Raw genomic sequence first — 25,683 nt, 5'->3', positions numbered from 1 at the left:
AATTTTCCTTTATTTGGTCCATTGTTAAAAAGCTGGTAAACTAGTATGGTTTGTTGTCATATGTATTAAGAGAGGTCTTTAAAATTGTGAGTTACAACTTTTCCATTTAAATTCAAACTGTTTGTTTTGGTTTGATGTGATTGGTTGGTTTTCTTTAAGGATTATTGCTGTTTAGCTTGTGGGAGCTGAATGATGGAGATATAAGAGCTTAGGAAAGGATATGGATATCTGCTTTATCTTGTAGTGCATGTGACGTTATTTACTGCTGAACAGAGACAAGAAAATTAATTGGTGGTTTACCATGTGAAAAAAAGGATGCATACAGAAGATTCTTCTTGACTGAAACATATAGAAGGGCTGCTCTGAAAATAATGGCTGCTAATATTGGCCCACAACATCAGAGGCAGATGTTGATGGTATGACAGTGGAGGTGGAACCTTCCTGCCAATGTTCCATTACATGTTGTTGTTGTATAACAAATGGCAGCAGAGGATAGTGTGAAAAAATGGTGTCTGACATGGAAGTGCATATGAAGCAAAGGTGTGTCACTGAATTCCTCCATGCAGAAAAAATGGCACCCATTAACATTCATCGAACATCGCTGAGCCTGTGTGGGGCTCCTTTGTCTTCCCATGAATGGGTGTTGTGGAATGGGCACTGAGCACTCCTCCTCTCCTTGGCTGTGTCCTTCACACTGCAGTGGACTGGGGAAGCTGGAGATGACGAGCTGTTCACTTCACTGCACTGCTGTAGCAGGTATTGTGCACAGCAGGAAGGAGAGGCCATGGGCAGTGTCTGTCCTGGAGCAGGCCCCATTCCATCAGCACGAAGCCCTGCATCTGGCCCGGCTTATGCTCCCCACCAGCAGCATGCACTTGCTGCATAGCCACCCCAGGTCTGTGTCTCTTCACCACTCACCTTCACTGCCTCAACTGTGCCAGGGGGCCAGCTGCCTGAACTGTGCAGAACTGAGGAAACACAGGCAACTCTAGAAAGCCTTGCTAGGTCTCCAGGCCTCACACACACAGCCACTGACTCATGTACAAGCTCAGCTAGGCCAGGCTCTGATGTGCCCCAGTGGAGGGCCATGATGTCACAGTCTATTGCCTAGTGAGGTCACACATCAGTAATTTGTAACATCACAAACTCTTGCTTAGTGGTGTCACTCTGGGTAAACCTCTTCAGCTCAAGAATGTTAGAGAGTGGTTGAAGTGTGGTTGGAACTAGATGGATCTCTAAGGTCCTTTCCAACCCAAACTACTCTATGAAATGATTCTCTGTTACACGTATTTGGCCTTCATTCAGTACTTTTGCTTTTCTTAATGTCAATTGCTCATTGATTAAGGGGGAAAAGATCTTCAGTTTAGGATATGCATTTCTGCTGGTTGCTGAAAATTATGGCAAGTAAAAGTATAGAAACTGGCTTTGGAATCATGCAGTAATTTTGCCATCTTCTTTATATTTGCTGAGAGGTAGAATTGTGACTACAGCAAATTCTTAACTGCTGCAAATGATTGTACCTGTGTAGATACCAAGGAGTGATGGTCTGCCTCATCTTCTCAAACCGTCAGTATTACGTAGATGCCATTTATCAGTATTTCCTGAGTGAACAATACGGGCTTTCTCTTTATTTAAAACAATGGTCATGTGCTAACTGAGGAATACTCTGCTCTTTTTGTTAGATATTTTTGTTTCCACAAGGTGGAACAGACAGCTATATAAACATTAGATAACTGTGTGCTTCTCTCAAGACTGTCAGTTTTATTATGTACTATCTAAAACATGAATTTAGGATTGGGTTAATTGTGGCAGTCAGCCAAGTCTTAAAAATATCCTATCTCCATAATGAAAAATCTAATTTCCACTGTGTAAGTAGAAGTGCCAATCTAAATTCTCCATTCCTTTATGTATATCTAGGAGGCTAACTGGTCAGGTTAAAATAAACATTTTTGTATTGCTCTTCCTTAATTCAATTCACTAACCAGCTAGACATCACTATTGATTTCAAAATCTGCATTTTTAAGTTTTGATTAAGGTGAAAATGTGTGTCAGGAACAGACTAAAACGCAACCTAATACTGCTTTAATTTACTAAAAAGGTTGATGTTAGTAATGGCTATCAGACTGACAACTGTAGAAGTGAAGGGCAATGTTTACTTTCAGCAGATAATCAGCAATGGAAATCGCAACATATTTTTGTTAGATTATTTATATCCAGCCTCTTAGGATAAAAGAAGGTTGTTTAAATCTCTGCTTGTGAAGCCGTCGTAACAATAGAAGTGGGAGTAAAGTGAAGGCAAAAACTTGAATCATTACAGGTCTCAAGCTTTTCAGGTTGCAAGGTTTGTTGGATTGCAATTAGGTCTCAGAAATTGACTTAGAAGTTTCCTAGAAGGTGGAAGGCTACTGATGTGTCAAACGTGCTTTGTTTGTTGCATACCACTCAGATGAGCTAATGTTACATCCCTTTGAGAGCTGCATATTCTAGGGAAATGGGGTACTTCTTGTTGTATGCAGATCTGAATTAGGAGTAAGGGGGTGAAACTGCATTTTTTTATTTTGCTTGAAGAGTTGCTGCTCCAGCTGTTATCCTGACATTTTCAAATCTTGTACTACATTAAAGCCAGACCATAATGGTACTTCTGAAGAGCTTGCTTTCCCTTCCCCCACCCAAATTCATCCAGCTGAAGTTAAACATAGGAGATATAACACATTTACTTAAGGGCCTAACAAAAATGGGCTGAAATGAGAACTTGAAGAGCTGGGTAAGGCAGTTTTCTGGAAGAAGCAAGTATTGTATTAGTCACCTTAATATACAAGTATATGCTATTACTCCAATACAGTCATTTCCACAGGCACGTCACCTATCTTTGCCAATATAGTTTGGTGAGCCATACATTGCTGGAGTCCTGTTTCTCCCCCTCTGTCCTGCTATCTTATCAATAGGATTTGATTGCCTGATTGAGATCAATTTCAGGATTTAATAGATGAGGTCAATGCCTAGAGCTGAAGATTTCCATGTCTCGATTTAGGTTTGTTGACTTCCTTTGATTTGGAAAGGCCATTTTAATTCTAGTTCAGAAAGTTGTCTTTGAATGAGACAACAAGTGAAGTTGGCAGTTATTAGTCATAATGGTGAGTCTATAAGATGTTCTTGTTGCTGTATGCGGAGGCTGAAATAATTGCAGTTATCCACAGAGTTTCAGACAGAGGAGAAGGAGGAGGTGTAGGGAAGAGCAAGGACTTCATTTTGGCTTGCACAGGGGCTTAGAAGAGGACAGATTTAAATTACTCCAAAGGAGGAGAAAGAGAACCAGGAGGGAAAGAGTTATAGAAGGGAAAGATAAATTTGTAAAAATTGACCATAGTTTAATCCCACTTCAGCAAATATTGCAGTGCAATAGGTGCAGAACTGTAGAGCAAAACAGATGGTAATTAGTGCCATCCATCCACATATCCATCATCAATATTATATGTAACTGAGAGATTTTACTCTAGATTAGCCCTAGACTCATCCAATTGAACTCACTAGTTGACCTCTTGTGACTGTTCAATCCAAATAAAATCCAGATTGCGCTCTGTGAGACTTGACAAAGCTTGACAACAGAGAACTTGTAAGGAAATTTGTCTCATAGTTGACATTCAGATTTGAATATGTGATGAAAACAATATCTGAAAATTAGATCAGTGTTCCTAATATAAACTAAAATGCTAATACATAGCAACTCATGTATCTACTTTACTGAAGGAGCATAGATGTGGCAAGCTTGTTCAAGTACATTGTTGAGTCCTCTTTTAGAAAAATGCAGTGGTGAGACACTGTGTTTATTTTTCCTTTGTTAAGTAGTTATCTTTTTTCTTTCTTTTTTTTTTTTTTTTTGTAATCATCTTGTTTTTCAATGATGCTGATACTTTTTAGAAATATAATAAGAAAAGATCCATTAATTGTTAGCAATGCTACTTTAACCCTGCGAAGGCATCCTTGACACAAGGGTATAGACTCAGCCTCAGGGCAAAATGATGCACATCTGCATAGATTGTCATCTTGATTTAATTTTTATTGCAGCTCAATCTAGGAGTTAATGGATTGTTACAGATCTGTTAAATTCCAGTAACAATCATATTTGTTTTCCTGCTATCACTTACTTTTGACTGTATGCAGCCTTTTTGCTGACAAAAAATTTGCTCCTGTCTGGGTTTGTGATTTGAAGCCTCAGGTTATATTTTACTTCGTTTCTTGTTTTCTACCTCTTTTCTGCCTTGAATTCTTCTGTTTTTACATTTAAGCATTACACACTTGCACTGTTGAAGATTGAAGTTCTTTACAGAAATCCATTCCTTTTTCTTTCTTGTGTGTAGTGTTCCTGTCAGTTCGGTTTAGTGTAACCTTAAAGATGGGTTTGATTTCAGTTTGTGTCTGATTTCACATTGCCTGTCACTGATAACAAATGTGTCCACAGTGATCCAGGACTAAATGCATTTCTGTGCTACTACCTTCCTCAGTCTTTTAGGTTTTACTTATTTTTCTGTCTGACCAGCATTTCCACATAAATTAAATGATTTTAAACTGGAAGCATTATATTCAAACTCATATTTTTAATTTCTATGTATTGTCCTGAGGGTCACGGTTCAATAACTCTCATCGCAGATTAAAACAATACCTACAAGGGGCATCAGATTCCTGATAGGCTCTTAATTTCTTAATTCTGTCCAGTTTTCTTCTCTGACACGCTTTTAAGTTCTATGATGCAATAGATATTCTACCTTGTACCACATGGGAAAGCTTATCCTTCATTGTTGCACTTACTTCTAGAAAAATGAGTGTGTTGAGACTGTATCCTTAATACCTCTGACCTTCATTATGAAACCTTTGCAGTCTCTTTAGTAAGCTTGGACTTACATTTAAGTTTTCAGTCTTGGATTTTTGTTTTTTTTTATCATTTCTTATGTGACAAGAAAGTTTTATTATGTTATCCATAGTTTGACAATACGTTATGTTTTTAATAATTTCACAATCTTTGTTTCAGTGTTTACTTTCTCTTTTCTCCCCATTCTATACACACATGAAAAATTGCAATTATATGCGTTTTATGTGTTTTTCTGCTGGTTGTTATTTTCCTTCTCCCAGTAACAATGCATCCCACTATTCTGCCAGCAGAATTGTCCATCATTGCTATTATGTACTTATTCAGTGACAGCCAAACCAAAAGCATGCTTGGTGATCAGAAGGATCTGAAAAATACTGCTTAGAATTTATGAAGCAGCAGGTAGCTACTTCATACAGATGACCAGACGTACAGTTGTATGATGATTCACCAGACTTTGTAAGTAAGATACCAATTTGGTATGCCCCTGTTCCCTCTCTCCTTTACAAGTCAGCCATTTCAAGAACAACTGAGACTGCAAGTAAATTGAGTTGAAAAATAAAATAGTAAAAAAAAAACCTACTTTTGCAGGAAACTTTTTTTTGGAACTCCTCAGCCAATAAAGTTTTGTTGTTTTTTTTTTTTTTAAGTATTTTTATTCCAAGTTTCAGGTTGTTTTCCCAACCAATAATGAAGAATTGCTGTCTGATAATTTTGGAAGGAGAAGGATTACACTTCATTTTCTAGTAAGAGTTTGTATAGTTAGCATGCACTGATGATGTTAGTGTACTACCCAAGGTAATCAACAGCATAATTCAAATGTAAATGTAGAAAATGATTAAATAAAAATTCTAACGTTTCCCCCAAAAATCTGATATTAATGCTGTGCCATCCCTTCAGCATATGGAATGGACAAAATCTTAGTATCAAAATTAAAAACTGCAAAATCTATCTAAAAGAGTACAGTTTTTCTTCTGTCACTTGTTACATTAAGTAGTTTTCACAGAAATGATGGACTAGAAATTTTTAAATGATGCTTAACAGAACACCTTATTGAATACTGCTTCTTGAATGTTTATTGGGTTAAGAATGTTAGTCATTTCTCAACTGTATATTGACCAGATTATCCATCATTCACCATTCATTTCTGACAAAAATCACTGCAGTTCTCTGGACTCCCAGGTCATACTTGGAATTAACGTATTGAGCAAAGTAATATTATGAAACTGAAAATATTTATTTGTTCTTAAACCAGATTTTTACCTTAGGGTAATACTGAATTTGTTGACTTAAATCATTGTTAGAAATGGTCTGCACAAATTCAAACTGATGCTGTATGTGGGAGACAGCTGGTTGTCATGGTAACTGTAGTGCAGTTTTTAATTCCACTTGGCGAGTAATGCTAACACAATGATGCTGAATAGACCATGGCTTAGCAAGTACAAGTATCTTGCTTTCTCCATGTCAAGGTTACAAAGAACAGGCTGTTGTTCAGACATGCAGACTGCATCATTTTTGGTTTATTGCTTCTGAGCAGAGAAAAAAATTCTTAAATGGTAAAGTGTATCAAAACTGTCCAGAAAATATTTTTTAGTCCCTCAAACAAACTGAACAAGGTGATAAAATGGAGAGAGACTGTGAGATATTTATAACTAGTGGATACATTTTTGTTTTCTTATGGATGTATTTGTCACTGCGTTTTCAATGTAGACCTACTGAAGAAATGTGGAGATATGAAAATTTAGGATGGCAGAAGAGCACAATAATATTTATTTTTGTGTTTGTCTGGATGAAAATAGGATGTTAATTGAAGTTATTTCAGTTTTTAAAGTGCAGACATTCAATTGATGCTGTTTTAATGTATCTTGTGAGAAAGAAGCGAAACACGGTGGAACTAGGTGTAGCTGGGGAAGTAGGATAAAAATTCATTGGTTTATTTTCTAAACTAGTCTTTTCTAGTCTTATCTATACCTTCATATTTGTTATTCAAATACTTGTTCCCTGTATTAGCCAATAGAGAATAGCTGTGAGTAGAGTCTATGCCCTAGGTAGAAGTTTCTCATGCTACTGTTAACGTGCAGAGCTTCCAGGACCCAGAAATCCTGATGATAAGAAAACCTATGTCTTTCCTGCTGCTGAGATAGAAAATCTGGGACTCTGCCAAGTTTTCTCAAATACACTGTCTTTCAGCTAATAATGTTAGTTATTAATTTTGTACATGGTGTTACTACTTCGGTTGACATGAGAGGCTTTATTTTTTTTTCCCCGTATTGATTTTTCTTTCCTTTCTTGAGCATGCTTCTTTCAGATCCTCACTCTTAAATAATTAATTCATACACATTCAGGTACTCATATTAGTAGCATCTGGTGTTAGCAGTAGCAAGAGTTCAAAAATGCACGTGCAGATTTCTGTAAAGTACTTTCATCCTATTCAATTGAAAGAGTTCAGAAGAAAAAGATAGTGAAATACTGAACATATTAAGGCTTTATGTTACAAAATGAATATCGGTGTTGCTTAAAATAAATGTGTATCAGTTTAACTAGAGACTGGAAGTGATTCAGCAAGAATGGTAACACTCGTGGAGAAAAAAAACACATCAAATTTGGCAGTGGAAGCCCTTGAGAAAGTCTGAATTATACACACTGTTGATGTGTCTGACTGATAAAATAAGAATAAAGGCCTTTGGAATAAAGGCCTTTTGGTACAAATTTGGGAACACATTAAATATACTGATGCCAGAAGAATTGACCTTTACTGGAAAAGATTAGAAAATCAGTAGAGCAAGAAGGGAAGACCAAAAATATTCAAACCATTGCAAATGCTTACATATAACAATGTAAAACAATTCATTTTCTACTTGTTAAATTGCAAATTTGCTACTTGTACAACTAATTTACAAGATTTAAAAAATGAGACCTTCATGGCATATAGACTGCTATTTTTAATGAATATGTTGCCATTGCTTTTTTCAGATACAGGCCCTGCAGCACTAATACTTGAAAATTTGTATTAATTCATAAGCTGTGAGCAAAACACTATGCTTTCCTATCCCTCCTGTCATACGTTGCGTACTGAAAACAGTTTTTCATTTGAAATATTTAAGAAGGTTATTGTTATTCCCTTTTGTTTGCTCTAAGAAGTGATGAGAAAAGGTTGGTGTGAGTTCTTTGTTCTCAGTCTTCAGCTATTGCCATTTGAATTTCATCCCACTTTACTTCAGCTAGGTCAGTGCCTAGCTGACTTTCTAAAGGAATCTATTACATCAGGAGTCAATTATATTAGGTATGTTCATTCTTAACAGTCACTGAATAGGAATGAGAGGTGTATTTCCAGTGGTTATTTCAAACCCCAGTTGGTCCATGCAGTATACAAAAAGCCTCAAGTGACTCTCAGTGGCATCTCAACTTAAAGGTATAACCTTGAGTAAGAGGAGTACAGTGCATGCTGTCCCAGAAACGTAAAACTTTCCTCACCCAGTATTAATTAGGAGTTTTTGTGTAGTGACGACTGATGACAAAAATTGGTAATGTATGTTTGTATTTTCAAATTTGCATTAGGAGAACATCATTGCTTTGTAGTGGCTGAGATATTAAAGCGGATTTTAGTTCAGAATTAAGATTTAATTCAGTCAACTTTTAGAAATGGAATGTCTAACACTGACTATGTCAAGTGACGACTTTTGTGGTTTTAAAGCAAAATTTATGTGTATGCCAAGGAGCTTTGTCAGCATCTGTGAAATTTTAATAAATAAGAATTAGGTTTCTTCCAAGTTTCTTCAACTCAGAGCACTGTATGAAGTAATTATTAGATCGGTGGAAATGTGATCTGAAGGAAGGATCACACAGACCTCACTTCCATTGTTTTTGTTATTGGATTTTACTATGGGTAATGTTAGAAAATATTTTGTATCTCCACATTACTGTGACAAATCTCTTAGAAAAACTTGCCAGAAAGAATTCTAGACTGTCCATAAGCACTTGCAGCAGCAGATGAGTTCTAGGTTAAGGAGTCTGTGTAGGCATCTATGATGAGGACAGTGAGTGTGCATGTGCAGTGATTGTGTGTGTTCACCTGAAAGTAAAAATGTTCTGTTTGGATCTAAATGCTTTCAAACTGAACCAAAGGAATGACATTTTTTCACATGAAGCATGCATAAAATGTGTTCACATGTGTATTCCAGAATGTTTTATTTTCAAAGCTGCCTCATGACTCCAGCTTAGATTGTTGGTGGAGACATATCTACAAGTGTATTAATTGCATGAAGAAAAACTTATTTTGGTACTTCCTTTAAAAAAGGAATTGAGGAATATATTATTCCTCTGGCGGAGTATTCTTTGATTTTCTCTTTAGAAGTATAATGGCTGGGAAAAAGGTATTGCTCTTGTGAACTGACATCTTCCTTTCCAGGTGGACTCTTTTCCTCCATTCCTTTTCAGACTAGTTTTCAGGAAGGACAGACTGAAACAAAGACTCACATCTTGGCTTTGGCACAATTTTTGGACCCATTGGTGATAATTGGTTCATGTAAGTGTTGCCTTAGATAAATTCCTTTAACATCTATGGGTTTTTTTATCCACAAATATATGCAGTGAAAATGTATTTGGTTTTGCTCTGTCCAAGTGTTCAGCATGGCATTTGGCCAAAAGTGATCTTTAATGGTGAACATCTGTCATGACTGGGCTCAATGTGTTATCTTTTGTGTCCAAATTGGGATATTTCAGAATCCTGCACACCTGTGTGAGACTTGTGGAGCAGGGTCATGTATTTGCATGGGAGTTTTGGAGATACTGATGGTGGAAAGAGTGGAGTCTCTGTCCACTGCTTTATATTCAAAATCTGAATTATAGGAATTACCTTGAAACATCTCTGTCACCACTGCTGTACATCCACTTCAGAATCACACAGCTCAATGGTATGGAGACCTTGGGTACTCATTCAAATGTGAAGACAGCTCTGTGACTCAGAACTTTCCTCTTGCCAACATGACTATACTCACTTTTTTTTACATTTGTTCTTTTTGCATGTGTTTTCTGACTGTATTGTGGAAGGCAGTAACTCACTGACTCAGTGAAATTCTGGAGACAGATTATTGTTTTAGCTAGTTGGAGACTATGTAAATTTTACAAAGTGGGAGACTGAGTTTGGGAGGGAAGAAAATGTATTTCCTCCTGTTGAGGAGGCTTATTCTCCTGACTTGTGAGGTGTGTTTGTGCTTGAGCTAAAGAAAAGATGGTATTACCACTTTTTTAGAATGCTTAATGCTGTCTCTGCAGCAAAGCAAGTTTGTGTAGTGGTCCCATATTCTTTCCTCGCACAAGTTGTGGCTTGCAGGAGCAGTTCTAGGTCTGCATTCTTTAATAGCTATAGGCAGTAGAGACCATTCCTGAGGATTATATCCAAGTAATTTAAAATCTGCAGAAAGTCTAGTTGCTTCATGGTGCAGAACTTTTAAATTCACTTCCTGGAAGACCTAAACTGCTAAAATTGCTAAAATTTTCAGCAGTTTCAGCTTTCCTCCTTTATCAGACAGCGTCAATGTTTCAGTAGTCATCAAGCTGCAATGTCAGCATCTCATTGCAGTCATCTTTACAAAAAGGCAGAACCAGAAAACACTTAATACTTGGACTTTTCCACATTATATGCAGTGTAGAAGCTAACTTTGCTCCAGGAAAATTATATCTAAATAGTGTATTAAAAATTTCTGAATTAATCTTTTTCATTACATTCCCGCTTATGTTACCAAATGAATTTTATATTTATCTAGCTTAACTAAGTGTGAACGCCACATCAGTGAAATTAGAAATTCTATCATCTAGTATGTTTAAATAGTTGCAATATTCAGTCATTTTGATTTACTGTATTAACTAATGGCTGCATCAGTGTGTACTCATATTCAATAAATGTATATACCCAAATTATCTAACACTTCATAAAGATCATAAAATCCATAAAGATATGTACTGCATTCTATTTAAAAGCATATAAATTTTATTTAGTACAGAGTGTTTGTTCTTATGCTACCCAGAACCCCTTCTCATTTTAATCTAATTGCATTTCTCCAACTTCAGAAAAATCTTTGTGAAAACTGTCTGGATGCTGGGAAATGTTAAGGTGTCTATTCCCTTACTAATTTTTTTCTATGAGAATCACTAAGCTATGGACTGTGCAGAATGTAAAACTATTGTGAGGATTGATTATTATAATTGACCTAGCTCAAAAGAGAAATTAAAAGAGATCATGTGCAAAAAACTTCACACATTCCAGTATATCGAAGCTAGAATTCACAATTCCTTGTTCAAAATCAGTAATATTTATGTATAAGCTCAGTAGTCAGTGAGCTTAGACATTTGGTTAGTTAGGTATTCTGTGTGATTATGATACCCATCCTAGGATCCAGGTTTGTAATTTTTTAGCCGGATGTTCCACTTAGCTCACAAGATTATTTATTTTGACTTTATATTTAAAATTTAAAAAATTTAGCATATGGCTGTCAAATCTGCTGAGTGTATCTGCAACAGTTGAAATTAGTATCATTATTGTAATAAACAACAAAACAACAACAAAAAATAAAACACTCAAAACAAAAAATAAAGTACTCATCACCTTTCTAGAAAGATCTCACGTATGTCTGGAGATTATCTGAGCTCCTAAATAAAAAGGAAAAATACTCCTTTATTACAGGCAGCTCGGAGGTAAAAGTGGTATTTCTAGGAATGCATACATCCTTGAAGGGCTCAGTGAACCAAACACCTAAGAGGGTGATTCTTCCTCTAGAGCTCACTGCCAGAAGCCATCCTCTGTAAAAAAGAAGTTGCAACAAGTATCTGTAGGTCCGGAGAAAACAATGGGAAGTTAAAATGTGAATTCTGGGATATGTCCAAAATCAGTTCTTCAAGGATCTGCTCCTACACTCCCTCACCTTACCTCCATCCCCCCCAAAATTTAAATGCCAGTTGAAAACTCATAAGTCATCCCTAAAATCTCTCATTCCCAGAAAGACAAAATTTATGCATCCCATGGTGTAGTTTGCTGCATTATGCCAAACCTAATGCTGATTATGCTTGACTTGAAATATGAACTGAAGCAGTCCTATAACTGTTTGAAAATCTAAAAAAAAATCTTGAAATCAAAATTTTGTCTAAAATAAAAAATAATAAAAATTAAAATTAGAAAAAAAAACTGTGTTGTGTTTGTTATGTAAAATTCAATTGATATTGTCACATTTTGCACTATTAATGTTAGATATGGACAAAAGATACATTTCCACAAAATGTGCAGATTTGGGTAATCCTCAGAATGCTGGTGTGGAATTGTGGAATGTGTAAAAAATACTACTAAGTTATCAAAAGTAAATAATTTAAAAATGTTAATCTAATTCTTACATCGTGTGTAGCAGTAATGTTTGAGGCTTTTTGCAGATTCGTTGTACTTTTGAGTGTCTTGTAGAAGCATCTGCTTCAATTTACACTTGAGTTGTTTTGAAGGCTTTATTTGCAGTCACCATAATATCAGAGTCAAGTATTATGGCTCTATCTGTAGGTACAGCATGAATGTGTGAGAGATGCACTAGCAGATCCAACAATGTAAGCAGAGTATTCATCTTTTATTCAAAGTCACAAGTTTAACCAATCGTGTTGCCAGAAATTAAGAATATCTTTATCTTTATCCTATTTCAGGTTGAGTAAATCTAGGAGTCTTGTTAAAAAACAGTACTTCAGTGATTAGTGATTACATTTTTAGGTAATTCTGTATTAGGAATGTTCATCTGAGCATGTGTCAGTAATTAACTGTTAATCTGTGTTGGATATTGGTGTTGGATGACTGCACGGTGTAGGAGACTGAGCTCTTGTTACTCAAGTGCTAAAGATCTCTTCAATTCTAAAGACAATTTGTAGGAGGACAAGTAATAGAAACTACACGTAGGTTTTCATTTTTTTAATGTTCCAACTCAGATTGGTATTTAATTGTTCTATTTTTACTCATTTATAGTATGATTTCTAAAATAGATGTCTACATGAAATGCAGCTCAATTTTCAAGTTTGCCAACTGTCTGCAGCTGCTACGTGTGCAGAATTTTTTGTTTCTTTAAAAATGGTATCAATTCCATGCTCAGTGCTCTTTCATTAAAGATGTGAGTCACTTGACACTGCCATGAGTAGGTTCTCAAACTTTTTCTTTTCCTGAGAGTAGTATTGTGTAATTCTATCATAAAGTATTCAAATATTCTCTCAAAAGTAGGTGAACTTGGTGTGTGTGTGTGTGTCCTTTCTCTTTGCAGACTACCCCACTCTTTCTGTTATAAAGGCTAATAAACATTTTCATATTTTGTCTGCATCTTTACTCTTGACCAATGTCCTATTTGTCTCTGTTCTCATGCTTGCTGTTTGCTTATGTGATACTTCTTCCTCTCTAGGTGCTATTCTTGTGTTTTTAAAAGCAGCAGATAACCTCTTATTTTGCTAGACTAGCAAAGCTGAACTCTTTTATTCTGCACTTGTGAAACAAATTATTCATTCTTCAAAATCACCGTGTTTCTCTGTCTATTGGAAATGGCTCATTTGAAATGTTCTGGGCTGGATTTGTCTTTTTTATTGTTAAATTACAATGACACAGATTCGTCCATGTGATCAACCAGTGCATTCAACTTCTTTCCCCTGTCTGCTGCTTTTCAAAGTGGCTTATTTCATGAGTTTATAACAGAAATTCTAATTACAAATATGTAAAATGCATGATTTACAATACTACCTTATGTGACATTCCTTTTTGATTCAAGGTCGTCAGATGAAAACTAAAAGTGTCCAAACTAATTTTCATACAAATTTCTGTCATATTCACTGCAATCTAAGTCTTCCCTATTAAAAGTAAATGACTTTGTTATAAATTTTAGCTAGTTTCTTACACATCTGACACTATTTCTGCTAATTCTTGTTATCTCAACTTCGCTTTCCTATACTATGCAGTTTTGTACTGAAGGCAAAAGAAATTAGGTGACCTATGTGTCTTTCTCTATAAAAACAGTTATGAAGGTCTATCATGTGAGGCAAGTATCGTTTACCCTCAGTACACATACCCTGTCTGTTTTTTTTTTGTTTTTTTTTTCCTCCTCCTCATTTTCCCTCACAATATCAGATTAACAGGTCAGTTGTTTCTTGAATAATTCCACAGATGATCTTTTCCTTAGAAAAACTATTATATATTCTGACTGTATTTTCATGGATGCATTAATAATGAAGATTCAAATGCAGTGGGCTGACTTTTGGTTTGTAAGAATCATGCATGAATGCATAAGCGACTAAGCAACTTCAGTGCAGCACACCAGAATGCAGAAACAGTGACACAGCAGTCCATATAGATGTGCCTAAAGGACACCACATTTCCATGAAACTTACCAAACAGCTCTTTCAATCTTGTGAAAACAGTTTGTCTCTTGACACGGGAGCAGACAAATATGGAGATGTGGCAGCAGCAACTGTGAGTAATGTTGTAAACTGTGTGATAAAATTGTTCATTCACGTGTAGGTCTATACTATTATTTACATGCCACACTTGATTCATACAGTGTAACCATGGAAGATTTTACAGAGAAGTCATCATTGCTCTATGACTAATTTGGTGTAGTCCTTAAATCAATCAGTATTATTAGAATTGTCCTCTGATTTCGTGTGTCAGTTGTCAGAGACTTGCATGACGTTATTCAGCTCTTAGTGAGTTCTCCTTTGACATTTGTAGTACTTTTCTTATTCTTTTTTTCTTACTGATCCTAACTGTGTCCCCATGTTAGCATCAATACTTTTAATGAGTTTAAATAAAATAAGTATTACCTGATTTTTTTTCAGGTTTATCTCTACATATTTCTCTTTACATATTAACTCTACTTCTTTCTGTGTCCATTTTTTGGAATATATATCTGAAGGAGTTATTGCTGTATTCACCTATTTCTGGACTCCTATAACTACTTTGTTTCCTTTGATCAGTGTTATTTTTTTCCTTCTCACTGGCTTTCTGATTATATTCAGTATATTTTTTCTGAGCTGCTTCTCCATACTGGATCTTGTTGATCCATTTAAATTTAATTAATAAATTTTCTGAGTTTACCAATTTTTAAAGTTTGAAATACAAATCCTAAAGTGGGGACTACTTCTATATTTATATTTACCAGGAAAAGGGTTACTGATTATCAGGTTTTCAAAGATTATTTTATATTAACAGCTTTTCCATGTAGTTTGCTGAATCTTACAATTGAATAGCGTAACTTCTAGAAAACCTTTCTTATTAAGCATATCTTTAAACATATTTTAAGATGGCTTTGTACCTTTTCATGCAATAGCCTGTACTTACTGTTAATGCTGTATTTTCACTATGCATTAAATCAGCATTTGTGCCTGGCTATAGCAATCATGTCTTGGACTCTGTGCTTAGTTTTCTAGATACTGTGATAGCTGTAGGCTGCAGCATTACACATAACATCTTAATTGCATAATAATCCTAACATGCTTAGCAATTTCATGTCTGTAGCCAGGTGATTTTATGTTGCATTTCTAGTGATACCTTTTCATTTCCGTCTGGGAATCTGTATCAGTTTTGCTTTTCTCTCGCTGGTCCTTCCTGAGCCCTTCCAGGCTTATGTTTGAACAGCTAAATGGGCTACAGCTAAACTGTGACAAATCAGAAACAAAGTTATGTAAATATGTTAAGGTGGCTGGGAATATCTTTAAAATTCTTTTGCCTTGTATCTTCCCCTTTAAACATCAATCCTACCTTTTTTGGACCTGTCAAATTGCTTTGTCATCGAGTACATGTCTTACATAACCCTATTTCTTCCTTTATTTGGCATTCCAAGTTTTTCTTTTGTTTTGTTGATGCTTTTCATACCAGAACAAGAGGGTCAGTACATACATCCAGTTCACTTAAGCTTCACAATGCTGGGCCAAATGCCTGTCCATATCTCTTATCTCATGTGCTGGGATAAGTCCAAAGGAATATGTTTTAAATATCCACCAGTAGAGATAACTGAAGAAAAACAGTTCCGCGCTGTTTTATGTTAACTACTAAACCTTTAACATAAATTCTAAATTGATCTCTTCAGTTGCTCCTGAGGAGCTACTAACTTAATTAACATCTACTGGATGAGTATATGTAATTTATTCACTTGTTTTTATGACGACGACCACACTGTTAACACAGTCAATACTTATTTAGTAATATAGTTTATTACCAGTAGAGTTTAGTTGCAACACTTCTACCTCTACTGTAACCCTATATAGCTTATCCATATTTTGGCAACACCCATTGATGGTTAATAATACATGAAGGCTGCTCTGAAAGTAATGCCTCCCGTTTTACTATATTAGCCCATGATGTCAGAGGTGAATGTTGGTGGTATGACAGTAGAGGTGGAACCTTCCCACCAATGTTCCGTTACATTTTGTTGCCGTGTGACTGATGGCAGCAGATGGGCAGTCCGACATAGTATGTCTAACATAGACGTGCTCATGAGGCAAAGGTGTGTTTCATTGAATTCCTTCATGCAGAAAAAAAATGGCAATCACTGATGTTCACTGATGCTTGCTGGACACTTATGGAGACCCAACAGTGGAAGTGAGCACATTAAGGCAGTGGGTGATAGTTTCAGCAGTGGCAACAGTAACAGTCACCTCTGGTGGTGCAAATTTTAAGAGTCTGGCCCGAAGGCTCATGTTCATGGCTTATGAAAATGAATAGCTAATGCTGGTCACTGTTTAAAAATAGTGTTTGTAGCTAAGAATTTTCTCTATCAAATAGTGCTCTTTGTGTCTGTTGTAGTTTCCATGAAAATAAATAGATGCATTACTTTCAGAGCAACATACATAGTACATGATGTCTTGCATTTGAATCTGTAAAAAACATCACTAGATTCTTTAAAATCTGGAAGCAATGAAGCTGCTTTTTTTCTAGTTCAGTGGTAGATGTTGAGGAGATCTCATTTAGTCTTTTTTTTTTTTCCTCCCATTTTCTTCTGACCACTTGCTAAGATACTGGTTTTTAAGGCAAGGAAATTCACAACTGGAAAAATACTACTTTCAGCTGTTCTGAGGGCCCAAAACTAATGCTTTCCTATGAAATATATTTTATCTCAAACAGAAATGGTGCACTTTATCTCAAAATTGATCTTGTATCAAGGCATATGCAAGAAAGAACTGAAAATATTTTGATTTAGATCATTCCACGGTGTTACAAAGTATCTTTCTTGGTAAAGATTGTCTGATAATGGGTATGTTCTCTTCATATTTTGCTAAATTTAAGAAAAGTAGAGCAAGATAATCAGGAATCAATATTGAAAATCGGAGCAGTTCTCTTTAAAGGATCATGAAACTGGAAGGGCCAACATATCCTAAAGACACCTAAGGCGAGAGGCTGTCTTTCCTAAACACTTAAAAACGCCTTGTAAATGTTTGCATTGATTATAAGGAATGGACTGCAGACCAGAATAATATTGCTTGGGGAAAAACTTCACTTTTAATCTTTCATTTTTCCTTTAAAATGTTTTTAATAAGGGTCACACATGCATGAGCTGAATAAATGTCAAGAGTCTATAGCTCTCGATGTCCTGGGGACCATTTTGTCTTTGGAATGAGGCTTTCCATTCAAATTTTAAAATTTTTGGGTCCATGTTGAATCATATGTGCTGTTTCTGTTCATCTGTTTTGAAGAATTCCACACAAGAAAACTTAGCACAGAAATGGAAAAAAAGAAATGAAATTTCTGAAGTTCGTACAAAATTTACTTTCCTATTATTACTTGGAGTATTGAAAACAACCTTCCCTTTCACTTTTTGGAAAGTTTCCCACATTACAAGAAGTCTTAAGAGCTAGGAGTCCATGGACCCATCTGAAAAAACCTTAGGGCTGTTTTTCTGCTGATAAGCCCACTTTCCTTGGCTTAAGGTTTTCTACCTTATTTTTTTGCGCAAATTGATGGATCTCTGTGGACAGTTTGCATTTTAAAACACTGGCATTTTCTAGCAGGAAAAATATTCCTTAGAAAAAATCTTCACTGTTCAGAATTTCCTTTTATAATGATTGGCAGTCCAATCCAGTTATTAGGACTAAAAGTGAAATGGAGTCATGGAGGGATTATTGACATTCTGGCTTGAAAATGCTCAGAGAATGTCTGAATCTGAACTGGTAAGTTGCTGACACAAAACTCTAAGCTTTTCCAGGGAAAATGTAAGTTGCCAGTGCTGACCTGTGTCATTTCAAAGCCGCAGATCCTATGAAGACATTTGATAGTGTTTCTCTAACGCTGTTTCTCCCCTTAGAGGTGGAGCAGCTTCTTGAGGTACTGCTGCTAACACACCACAGCATATCAGGTCTTGTGTGATGTGGCAATACGGTATCCAAATAAAATTTTGAAGATTATTTATGTGGTATTTGAAACACCTGAAGCACAATGATTCACTCCAAATTAAATGTTTCTGTCTTTGGTATTAGTAGTAATTTGTTCATATATTGTGTTTCATCTCTGGACTCAGGAACAAAAGAAATACAATTATTTCACCAAGCGAGAGGGAAACTGAGGCAAGGGTGGTGAACTGACTTTTTCATTGCTACACATAAGATCAGTGAAGTTGAAGAGTGAAGCTCTGGTCAGACTCCATTCATCCTCTTCTGCAATTACAGGATTTGTTTGAGTGCTCAAATTCTTCTCCTGTGAATAATGAGTAATGCTATTTAAAATATATATATATATATCATGTAGATGTAAAAATTGTTCACAAATATTTATCCATATTTTTAAACAGCATTGTGAATGTGTGGGCACCCTCAATGTGTGCATTTTTTCATGACTATGCTAGCACAGGAGTTTTTTGGCAGACGTATTGGTGTAGCAGACAGTTTGAGTTTGAAGTTTAATTTTGATGAATTTTTACAGAAAATAAATACTTGATATTCAGCAAATATTTTGATTTGACTTGTACATTGTCCAGTCAAGAAACATCCTGTCCCTTCGCCCATTGATCCAACAGACCAGGTGCGCTCAAAAGAATATGTTTAAAATGTCAGATATACAAAGGGCACTGTTGACAATTAAACCATATCCCAGGAATTGACTGCAGACGTTATTTGCCAAAGATAATTAATAGTTAATGCTATAGAATCAGAGAATAGCTCATCTTGTGGGTTGATTGCCACCCACAAGATCAGGGCCCAAGGCTCTGTGCAACCTGGTCTTAAGCACATTTTGGAAAGGGGCACCTATGCTTCTTCTGGCAGCAGTGCCAGGGACTCACTCTGAGTGATGAGTTTCCTTCTAATCTAACATAAATCTCCTCTCTCTTAGTTTAAAACTGTTCCCCCTTGTCCTTTCACTATCAGACCATGTAAAAAGTTTGTCTACCCCCTTGAAGTTCCCTTCAAGTACTGAAAGGCCACAATGAGATGTCTCTGAACCCCCTTCTCCAAGCTGAATAAGTGCGGCTCCCTCAGCCTGTCTCCATAGGAGAGGTGCTCCAGCCCTCTGAGCATCTTTGTGGCCATCCTCTGAACACGCTCCAACACCTCCATGTCTTTCTTATGCTGAGGGCCCCAGACCTGAATGCAGTTCTCCAGGGGGAGCTTTGTGAGTTCAGAATAGATATTCATGTTCTTGTTACATTTTTTTTTTGAGCTAAATAGGGAAAAACCCTTTTGTGAAGTCTGAGGAGGAAAAAATTTTCTGTCTTTTTGCTTTGTGATAAATTTAATATTGCATTGCTGCATGTGTAGGATTTGCTCAGCCAGACTGAGAAAGGTGTGCACTACAGCCCTGAGTTGGCTGTGCACACCTTCTCTTCACTGCATTAGGCTTTGTCCCAGGAGACAAAGCCCATCAACAGTGAGGCCTGAGCCACTGATTGAGTTCCTGTCTTTTATGCTCTGTAATTAAAGAACTCTGTGTGGGTGGAGACTGAGCAATAGTGAGGAGGTGAGGGGCGGTCCTCACCTTGGTTCTTTCCACAGCTGTGCACCTGGGCATCAAGCAATTCAAAGAAGCCAGCTTTTTGTGAATCAGATGTAAGCAGCCCATTCTTTTCCCTCCCCAGTCTCAAGGTCAAGCTCCATTTACCAATCCATATCATCACTTGCTCTCATTGGTATCAGCAAGTCAAAATAGAGACGAAATAGGAGAACCGCATAGCAAAAGTGCTATAAACCTGTTGTATTTATGTGGCTTGTGTTGGACTGCTTTTCTCTAGTCATGGCACATTGTTACTTATCCCAGTGCCTTTAGCTGTTGGTTTCATTATCATAAGCTTATTCAGATGCTTCTAGCTTTCTCTTTTTGTGTATAGTAAGTAATTAGTGTAATTTAGTATGTCACTGCTTTTTCTAGCACAGAATAATAAGAAAAAAATCCTATAAAAAGTTAATCACAGTATAATTTCTCTCACACTTCTGTAGATCTCCAGATAAGTCAGCAGAGATTTGGGGTTTGACAAATGGCACTACTAAAAATTTCTGTACATACTTATTAATAACAAATTTATGGCTAAAATGGTATCATCGGAGATTGAGCTTACGCACATACTTTGGGATATCATAGAGGGAAATATGTCTCTTTCAGAAGCGTGAGACAAAGCCAATTATGACAGCTTTAGAATCAGTGAATTAGGCAGTGGAAACAATCTGAGGACAAGTACTTGATGTTTAGCTCAGTTAATTCCAATTAAAGCCTTCACAGTCATTTTAAAATCTAATGTAGAAATATGCTGTTGCTATTTTCTGGGTTTTTTTCCTGCTTGTTTTTAATAAGTGTCTTTGCCCACTCTGAATACGTAAGAAAAAAATTGATTGTTTTAGAGTTTTTTTTTGTTAGAACAGCAAAACTTTTCCAAAATACATATGATAATAAAGAGAAAATTATACACAAGCCTTTATCTGTTTATTTAAACATCCCAGTGACATCACAGACTGCTCACACTTTTCTCCCATTCTTGCTGTGCGGTGACTAGGTGCTTCTAATATTTTAGTTTACTGATCTCCGTTGTGTCTTTTATCTCTCACGTATGTATTTCTTCCAGCATATGGACATATATTAATGCCAGGATTCTTTACATTGCGGTGAAGAATATTGGTTTTACCTCTCAAAGAGGTAGTGCACATGTACTGTGAGTAAACTGTGTGATAATCTATGTAAATTATGTGCACAGAAGCTATACTTTGCCCTTGGGGGAAATGCAAATTAGAACGTTTTGTAGTTTGTTTGTTTTTAAATACATGCACTTTTCACTTCAAGGCTCAGGACAGACTCCCTGTTTATTTTCCCATCGCTCATCATTTGTTTGTCTTTGTAAATAACTCACCCTTTAATGATTAGTTTTATACTTGGGCAGGGAAAAGAAATGCTTGATGAGTGAAGTCCTCAGAACATAATGTTTGGTCTGTTTTATAAATACGCTGTAAGGGAATTATCTGCTTGTAAAAGGGTGTATAACACAATCACGACGCAAAGTCATTATAGCGATCTGACAGTCTTCATTCATTTTCTCTCAGTGCTGTCTTATTTTCTTCTGTTATATTAATGCTTGTAAGATTTTTAATCCTGGGTTACTAAAACACAGAGTTAACTGATGTTCCATATGAGAAGAAAGAAAAATATATTTATAAAATGTGCTGTATACACATTTCTAGTTCTCTACTGACTTATTCTATTTTATTTGTATTAATAAACTTATTTTAATACTCCTTAAGTACCCTTTCAGAGAAATGTTTTAATGTAAGTTGTCTGATTCTGTTTTAAGTGAAGGAGAAAACCTGGTAGAGGTTGTCTCTTTAAATCAGATCTGCAGTGTTGATGGACCCTCTAGCAGGCACGGTAAGAACCATTCTCACCTCTGCAGCAGGGAGCTTGACCATATAGACTCACACATTCAATCAAAACGTTTTCCCTTTTAATATGCACTGTACCAATCCTATTCCCATGGTTACAGCTCGTGCTTCTTTGGTTGCTTCCAGTCTGTTGGAAAAGGAAGGCAGCATACATTTCTTGTACAGGAGTTTAAAACATCATGAAAGCAACCCTGTTGTGATTTGCATTTTAAATGTTTCTTTTTTTTTCTCATTGTACAGAATGCTGTAGCAGTAGCTTCAGTTCATTTGCCACAGTCTGTCTTCTCTCGGTCTTCAGCCTGGCAATCTGTTGATAACGCAACTTGCAAGCTACAGTTTATTGTCTTTCGGAATGGAAAACTCTTTCCCAGCACAGGAAACTCATCAAATCTTGCAGATGATGGGAAACGTAGGACGGTTGCCACACCAGCTGTTTTTGCTAAAATAGGTGAGGAAATGTTATGCTTTATTTCCTTTAATCTGAAAGCTAAGGTTTACTTGATTGTATAGAGAATAGAGGAGTAGAGTATACAGTATGCTGAGAGGCTGGAACAGTCTGTCTCTTTAGCTGAAATGTTTGAATTTATTCCTGTCGGCATGATTTTATTCAAATTCTCCTGCAGATAAAGAAATGCAATTGCTGTATGACTAGAATGCAAATTTGAGGTTACTGCTTTTTGACTGTGTTGTTACAGAAGCTTCTTTCTTAAAGCACAGTGCTATAGGAAGGAACCTTGTTTTACTCTTTCCTTTACAATGAAAATTGCAATGCTAACATGCTTGACTTTGGTAAAAAATAAGACTCGCTGGGAAGGAGTAGTGCCCTGTTGCATGTATCAGCACTTACCAGTATACTTTCTGATATGATGAACGTAAAACAGGTGTTGTTAAAGGTTTTTGTCTGGGTGCGATGTATCATATATGCTAGTCAATCATCAATTTGATTAATTATTCACCCAGACAATTTTAATATTTTTATTTGATTCTGAGTAGTGCTCTCATTTCTATTGATGTTTTAAAGATGTTTAAATGTGACTTTCAAAGTGCAGTATGGTCTCAGCTATTAATCACACAATGAAGCTGTGCCATTTTTGCAGTTTCATGGGCAGTAGTGTAACATTAGCTCTAAATGAAAAATCTTAAACAAAAAAAATCAGCTTTGTAAAGGTTGATTAGATCATTTGGACACACTGTGAGACTGAAATGTTATTCAGATTTATTTAAACTATTGCAAACTTTTCTGAATATCTACACTGCTTTTGATTTTGGCCATCCAGAGTGCATATGTTTTGCTTTTTTTCCCATAGTTTATTGTATCTGATCTCTTTACACATTTATCTGTAAAGGGTTTTCCACTTCATCTCTCTCATACAGTTTGTTGCTTTTGCAGATGGGTGCAGTTTTGGAAACCTCACCAGCCCTCTTACTATAGGGTTGAGGCACTTTGCACGGGGTATAGACCCCATTGCAGCCTTCTGGGATTTTGACCTTCTAGATGGACATGGAGGCTGGTGGGGAGAAGGGTGCCACATAATTAGTTCTGCAGGCAATATTACCACCATTCAGAGTACACACTTCAGTAACTTTGCAGTGCTAATGGTAAGTATATGGCTTAGAAAATGTACCTATATTTCTCTCTATTTTGCCGTATGTAAATGTTCTTTTTACATGTAGCTGTATCATTCTTACTCGCCGATAACTGACCTTCTGTTTTCTATGATGTTTAGTATAAGACAGCCTTAAAGAAAGTAAGTTATTTAACTGCTAGTAAGTGAATAAACCTGCTGGTCAGCTTTACTATCCAGAGACTGGCCTAATCAGAAATGGCATTAAAATTCGATCTTAGAAATGAGAATTACATCAAGGAATGGTTTGTATGTTATGGTTATAAATTATAAGACAGCGTTTAAAAATGTATACTCCTGTGTGCTTTTACATCAGCACATCTCAGAGGCTGGTCTGCTTTTGTTCCTGCCCTGCACTGTGTTGATCATACTAATTAGTTGCGGGCATACCGCAATGTTGAATCATTTAATAAATGGAAAGGAATAACATCTTCTGCTCTCTTAAGTAAGGACGCTGCTGTCTGTGTTGATCTTGAAGGAGTTTTAGTTAGTATAGTGATGCCGACAGCCCTCTTGCTAAATTGCTGCTCATGAAGAAAAATATTTCTGTGCAGTGCTAAGCCATCAGCCTGCTTTAGTCTGTTCTTAGTCACACTCACAGTTTCCATTGCAGTTATTTAACTATTCTGCTTAACAGAAAGTTACCATCATGAAAGCAGAGAGATTATGCATGTGTAGTAATAGTGTGTGTTATTACTCAGGGTACAAGGGAAAGTAAACAAAAAAGGGAAAGATTTCAAATATATGTAGGTGAAAACATATTTGCACCATTAAAAAATTTAATGTAAACCAGTTGTAAAAATAGATATGTGCTATTAATGCCAGACTGATTCTAAACGCTGGTGCATAACTGCACTGTAGACGCTGCTTGTGTGTATTACAGAAATGTTTATAGTTGAGTAAATACTGTATTGTGTGTATGTGTAAGGGACAGCAAACATAGGCGACAGGAATTGCGAGGACGTGTGCAGAGAATACCAATCTGCTGCTGTCAGATGGAGCCCAGATGGCAGCCAATCATTGCACAAAGCTCTAGCACCCACGAGTTAAATGCGGATATTATCGTCCACTTTGTAAGAATCTATTTCCCTCAGAGTTACTTAAACATTTTTTCAGCCATTCCAGACTTGCTCAGAATTTAAGAGCTGTTCCTGAGTTTTGATAACATCAAATATGCCTCATTTTCTACAGCTCCCAGGAGTTGCGGTTTTTCACTCAGCCACTTGTTTCCTTGAATGTGAAACAATTCTGCTTTGAGGGTGTTTTCCTAAATTCATTAAAGAAAGCACCTGTTGACTTTGCAGGTGCCACACCCAAAATGGCTTCTTCACTGGTTGAGTTTAGCCTGTTCTTAAACTTCAAGTAGTTATTTCATGTTCACTAATTCCCTCCAAACAACCAATTTCATGGTTCCATTTTGTTTGCAAAAATGGCATGTGGACATAGGGGTCACAATTAATTTTTGGTTCCTAAAGCTGAATGCACATTTTTCTCTCATGAATTGTAGCAGTTTGGGTTTTCCGCAACTGTAAAGGCAGCCAAGACACTTTTTTAATGCAGCTTTTGTATCTGATAGGTAATTCAGTTTAGGTCTTGTGTTTATTTTGATACAGTAACTCAACTTTGCATTTTTTCCTGTGTAAATTTTTCATTTTTCAACATCTTTCAACACAAGAAAGTAGAATTGGAGGCTTACTTTTCCTTTGAAATTGATATGGCAGCAAATAACGTGATATTCCCTAGCTCATATTTCACAGTCACTTCTATGAGAAAAAATGCCTGACTTAATGTCATTTACATGTGTGTACGTGTGTGCAGATATGCATCTGTATATACATAAATATGTTTCTGATGGCTGTCTTTCTGAACCGTTATTGGAAACTTTTGTTGTTTCATTTTGTCCAACCGTTTTCATTCAAGTATGTTATTTGTTAATCAGTGTTTTGTCACATAAAGTTAAGGTTTGTTTCCTTTAATACATGCTTTTCTGGGCAGTTCAATTCTCATATCAGAAATGAAAAAATATTTCACTGTTCTTCTTAGCTATTAATTTATAATATGAACAGTACAAAGTGCCTATGTGTATCTTCTTAATTTACACCCGAGTGGCTAATATATTTTAAAACACAAACTGGCAGCAAGTTGAAAATAACGTATGGCATGTAGCTGATGGAATTAGCCACAATGCCATGATTAATGTTAATTTTTTAATCTTTAATTCTCAAATCTATTAAACAATAAAAATTCATAATTGATTATTATGTTTTGGGGTAATGGCAGTAAGCTGAAGTAGTAGGTGTAAACTGAAGAGCAGCAATAAAGCAACTTGAAGGTTTACGTTCCTAT

At 36.2% G+C, this 25,683-nt stretch overlaps 1 protein-coding gene across 1 annotated transcript in view; it reads left to right on the top strand.

Annotated features, from left to right (window-relative positions):
• The window catches only part of ADGRA1 (adhesion G protein-coupled receptor A1), a 254,109-nt gene that overhangs the window by 178,929 nt on the left and 49,497 nt on the right, over nucleotides 1–25,683 (top strand). Inside the window, exons 13-14 of the mRNA XM_040702834.2 lie at nucleotides 21,953–22,160; nucleotides 23,103–23,311. Of these exons, the coding sequence (XP_040558768.1) occupies nucleotides 21,953–22,160; nucleotides 23,103–23,311 (417 nt within the window). The remainder of the gene's footprint in view (nucleotides 1–21,952; nucleotides 22,161–23,102; nucleotides 23,312–25,683) is intronic.

This window comes from Gallus gallus, chromosome 6 (genome assembly GCF_016699485.2).
Source record: "Gallus gallus isolate bGalGal1 chromosome 6, bGalGal1.mat.broiler.GRCg7b, whole genome shotgun sequence".
NCBI lineage: Eukaryota > Metazoa > Chordata > Aves > Galliformes > Phasianidae > Gallus > Gallus gallus.
Note: the sequence above shows the minus strand (reverse complement) of the source record. Positions and strands in the feature narration are given on the sequence as shown.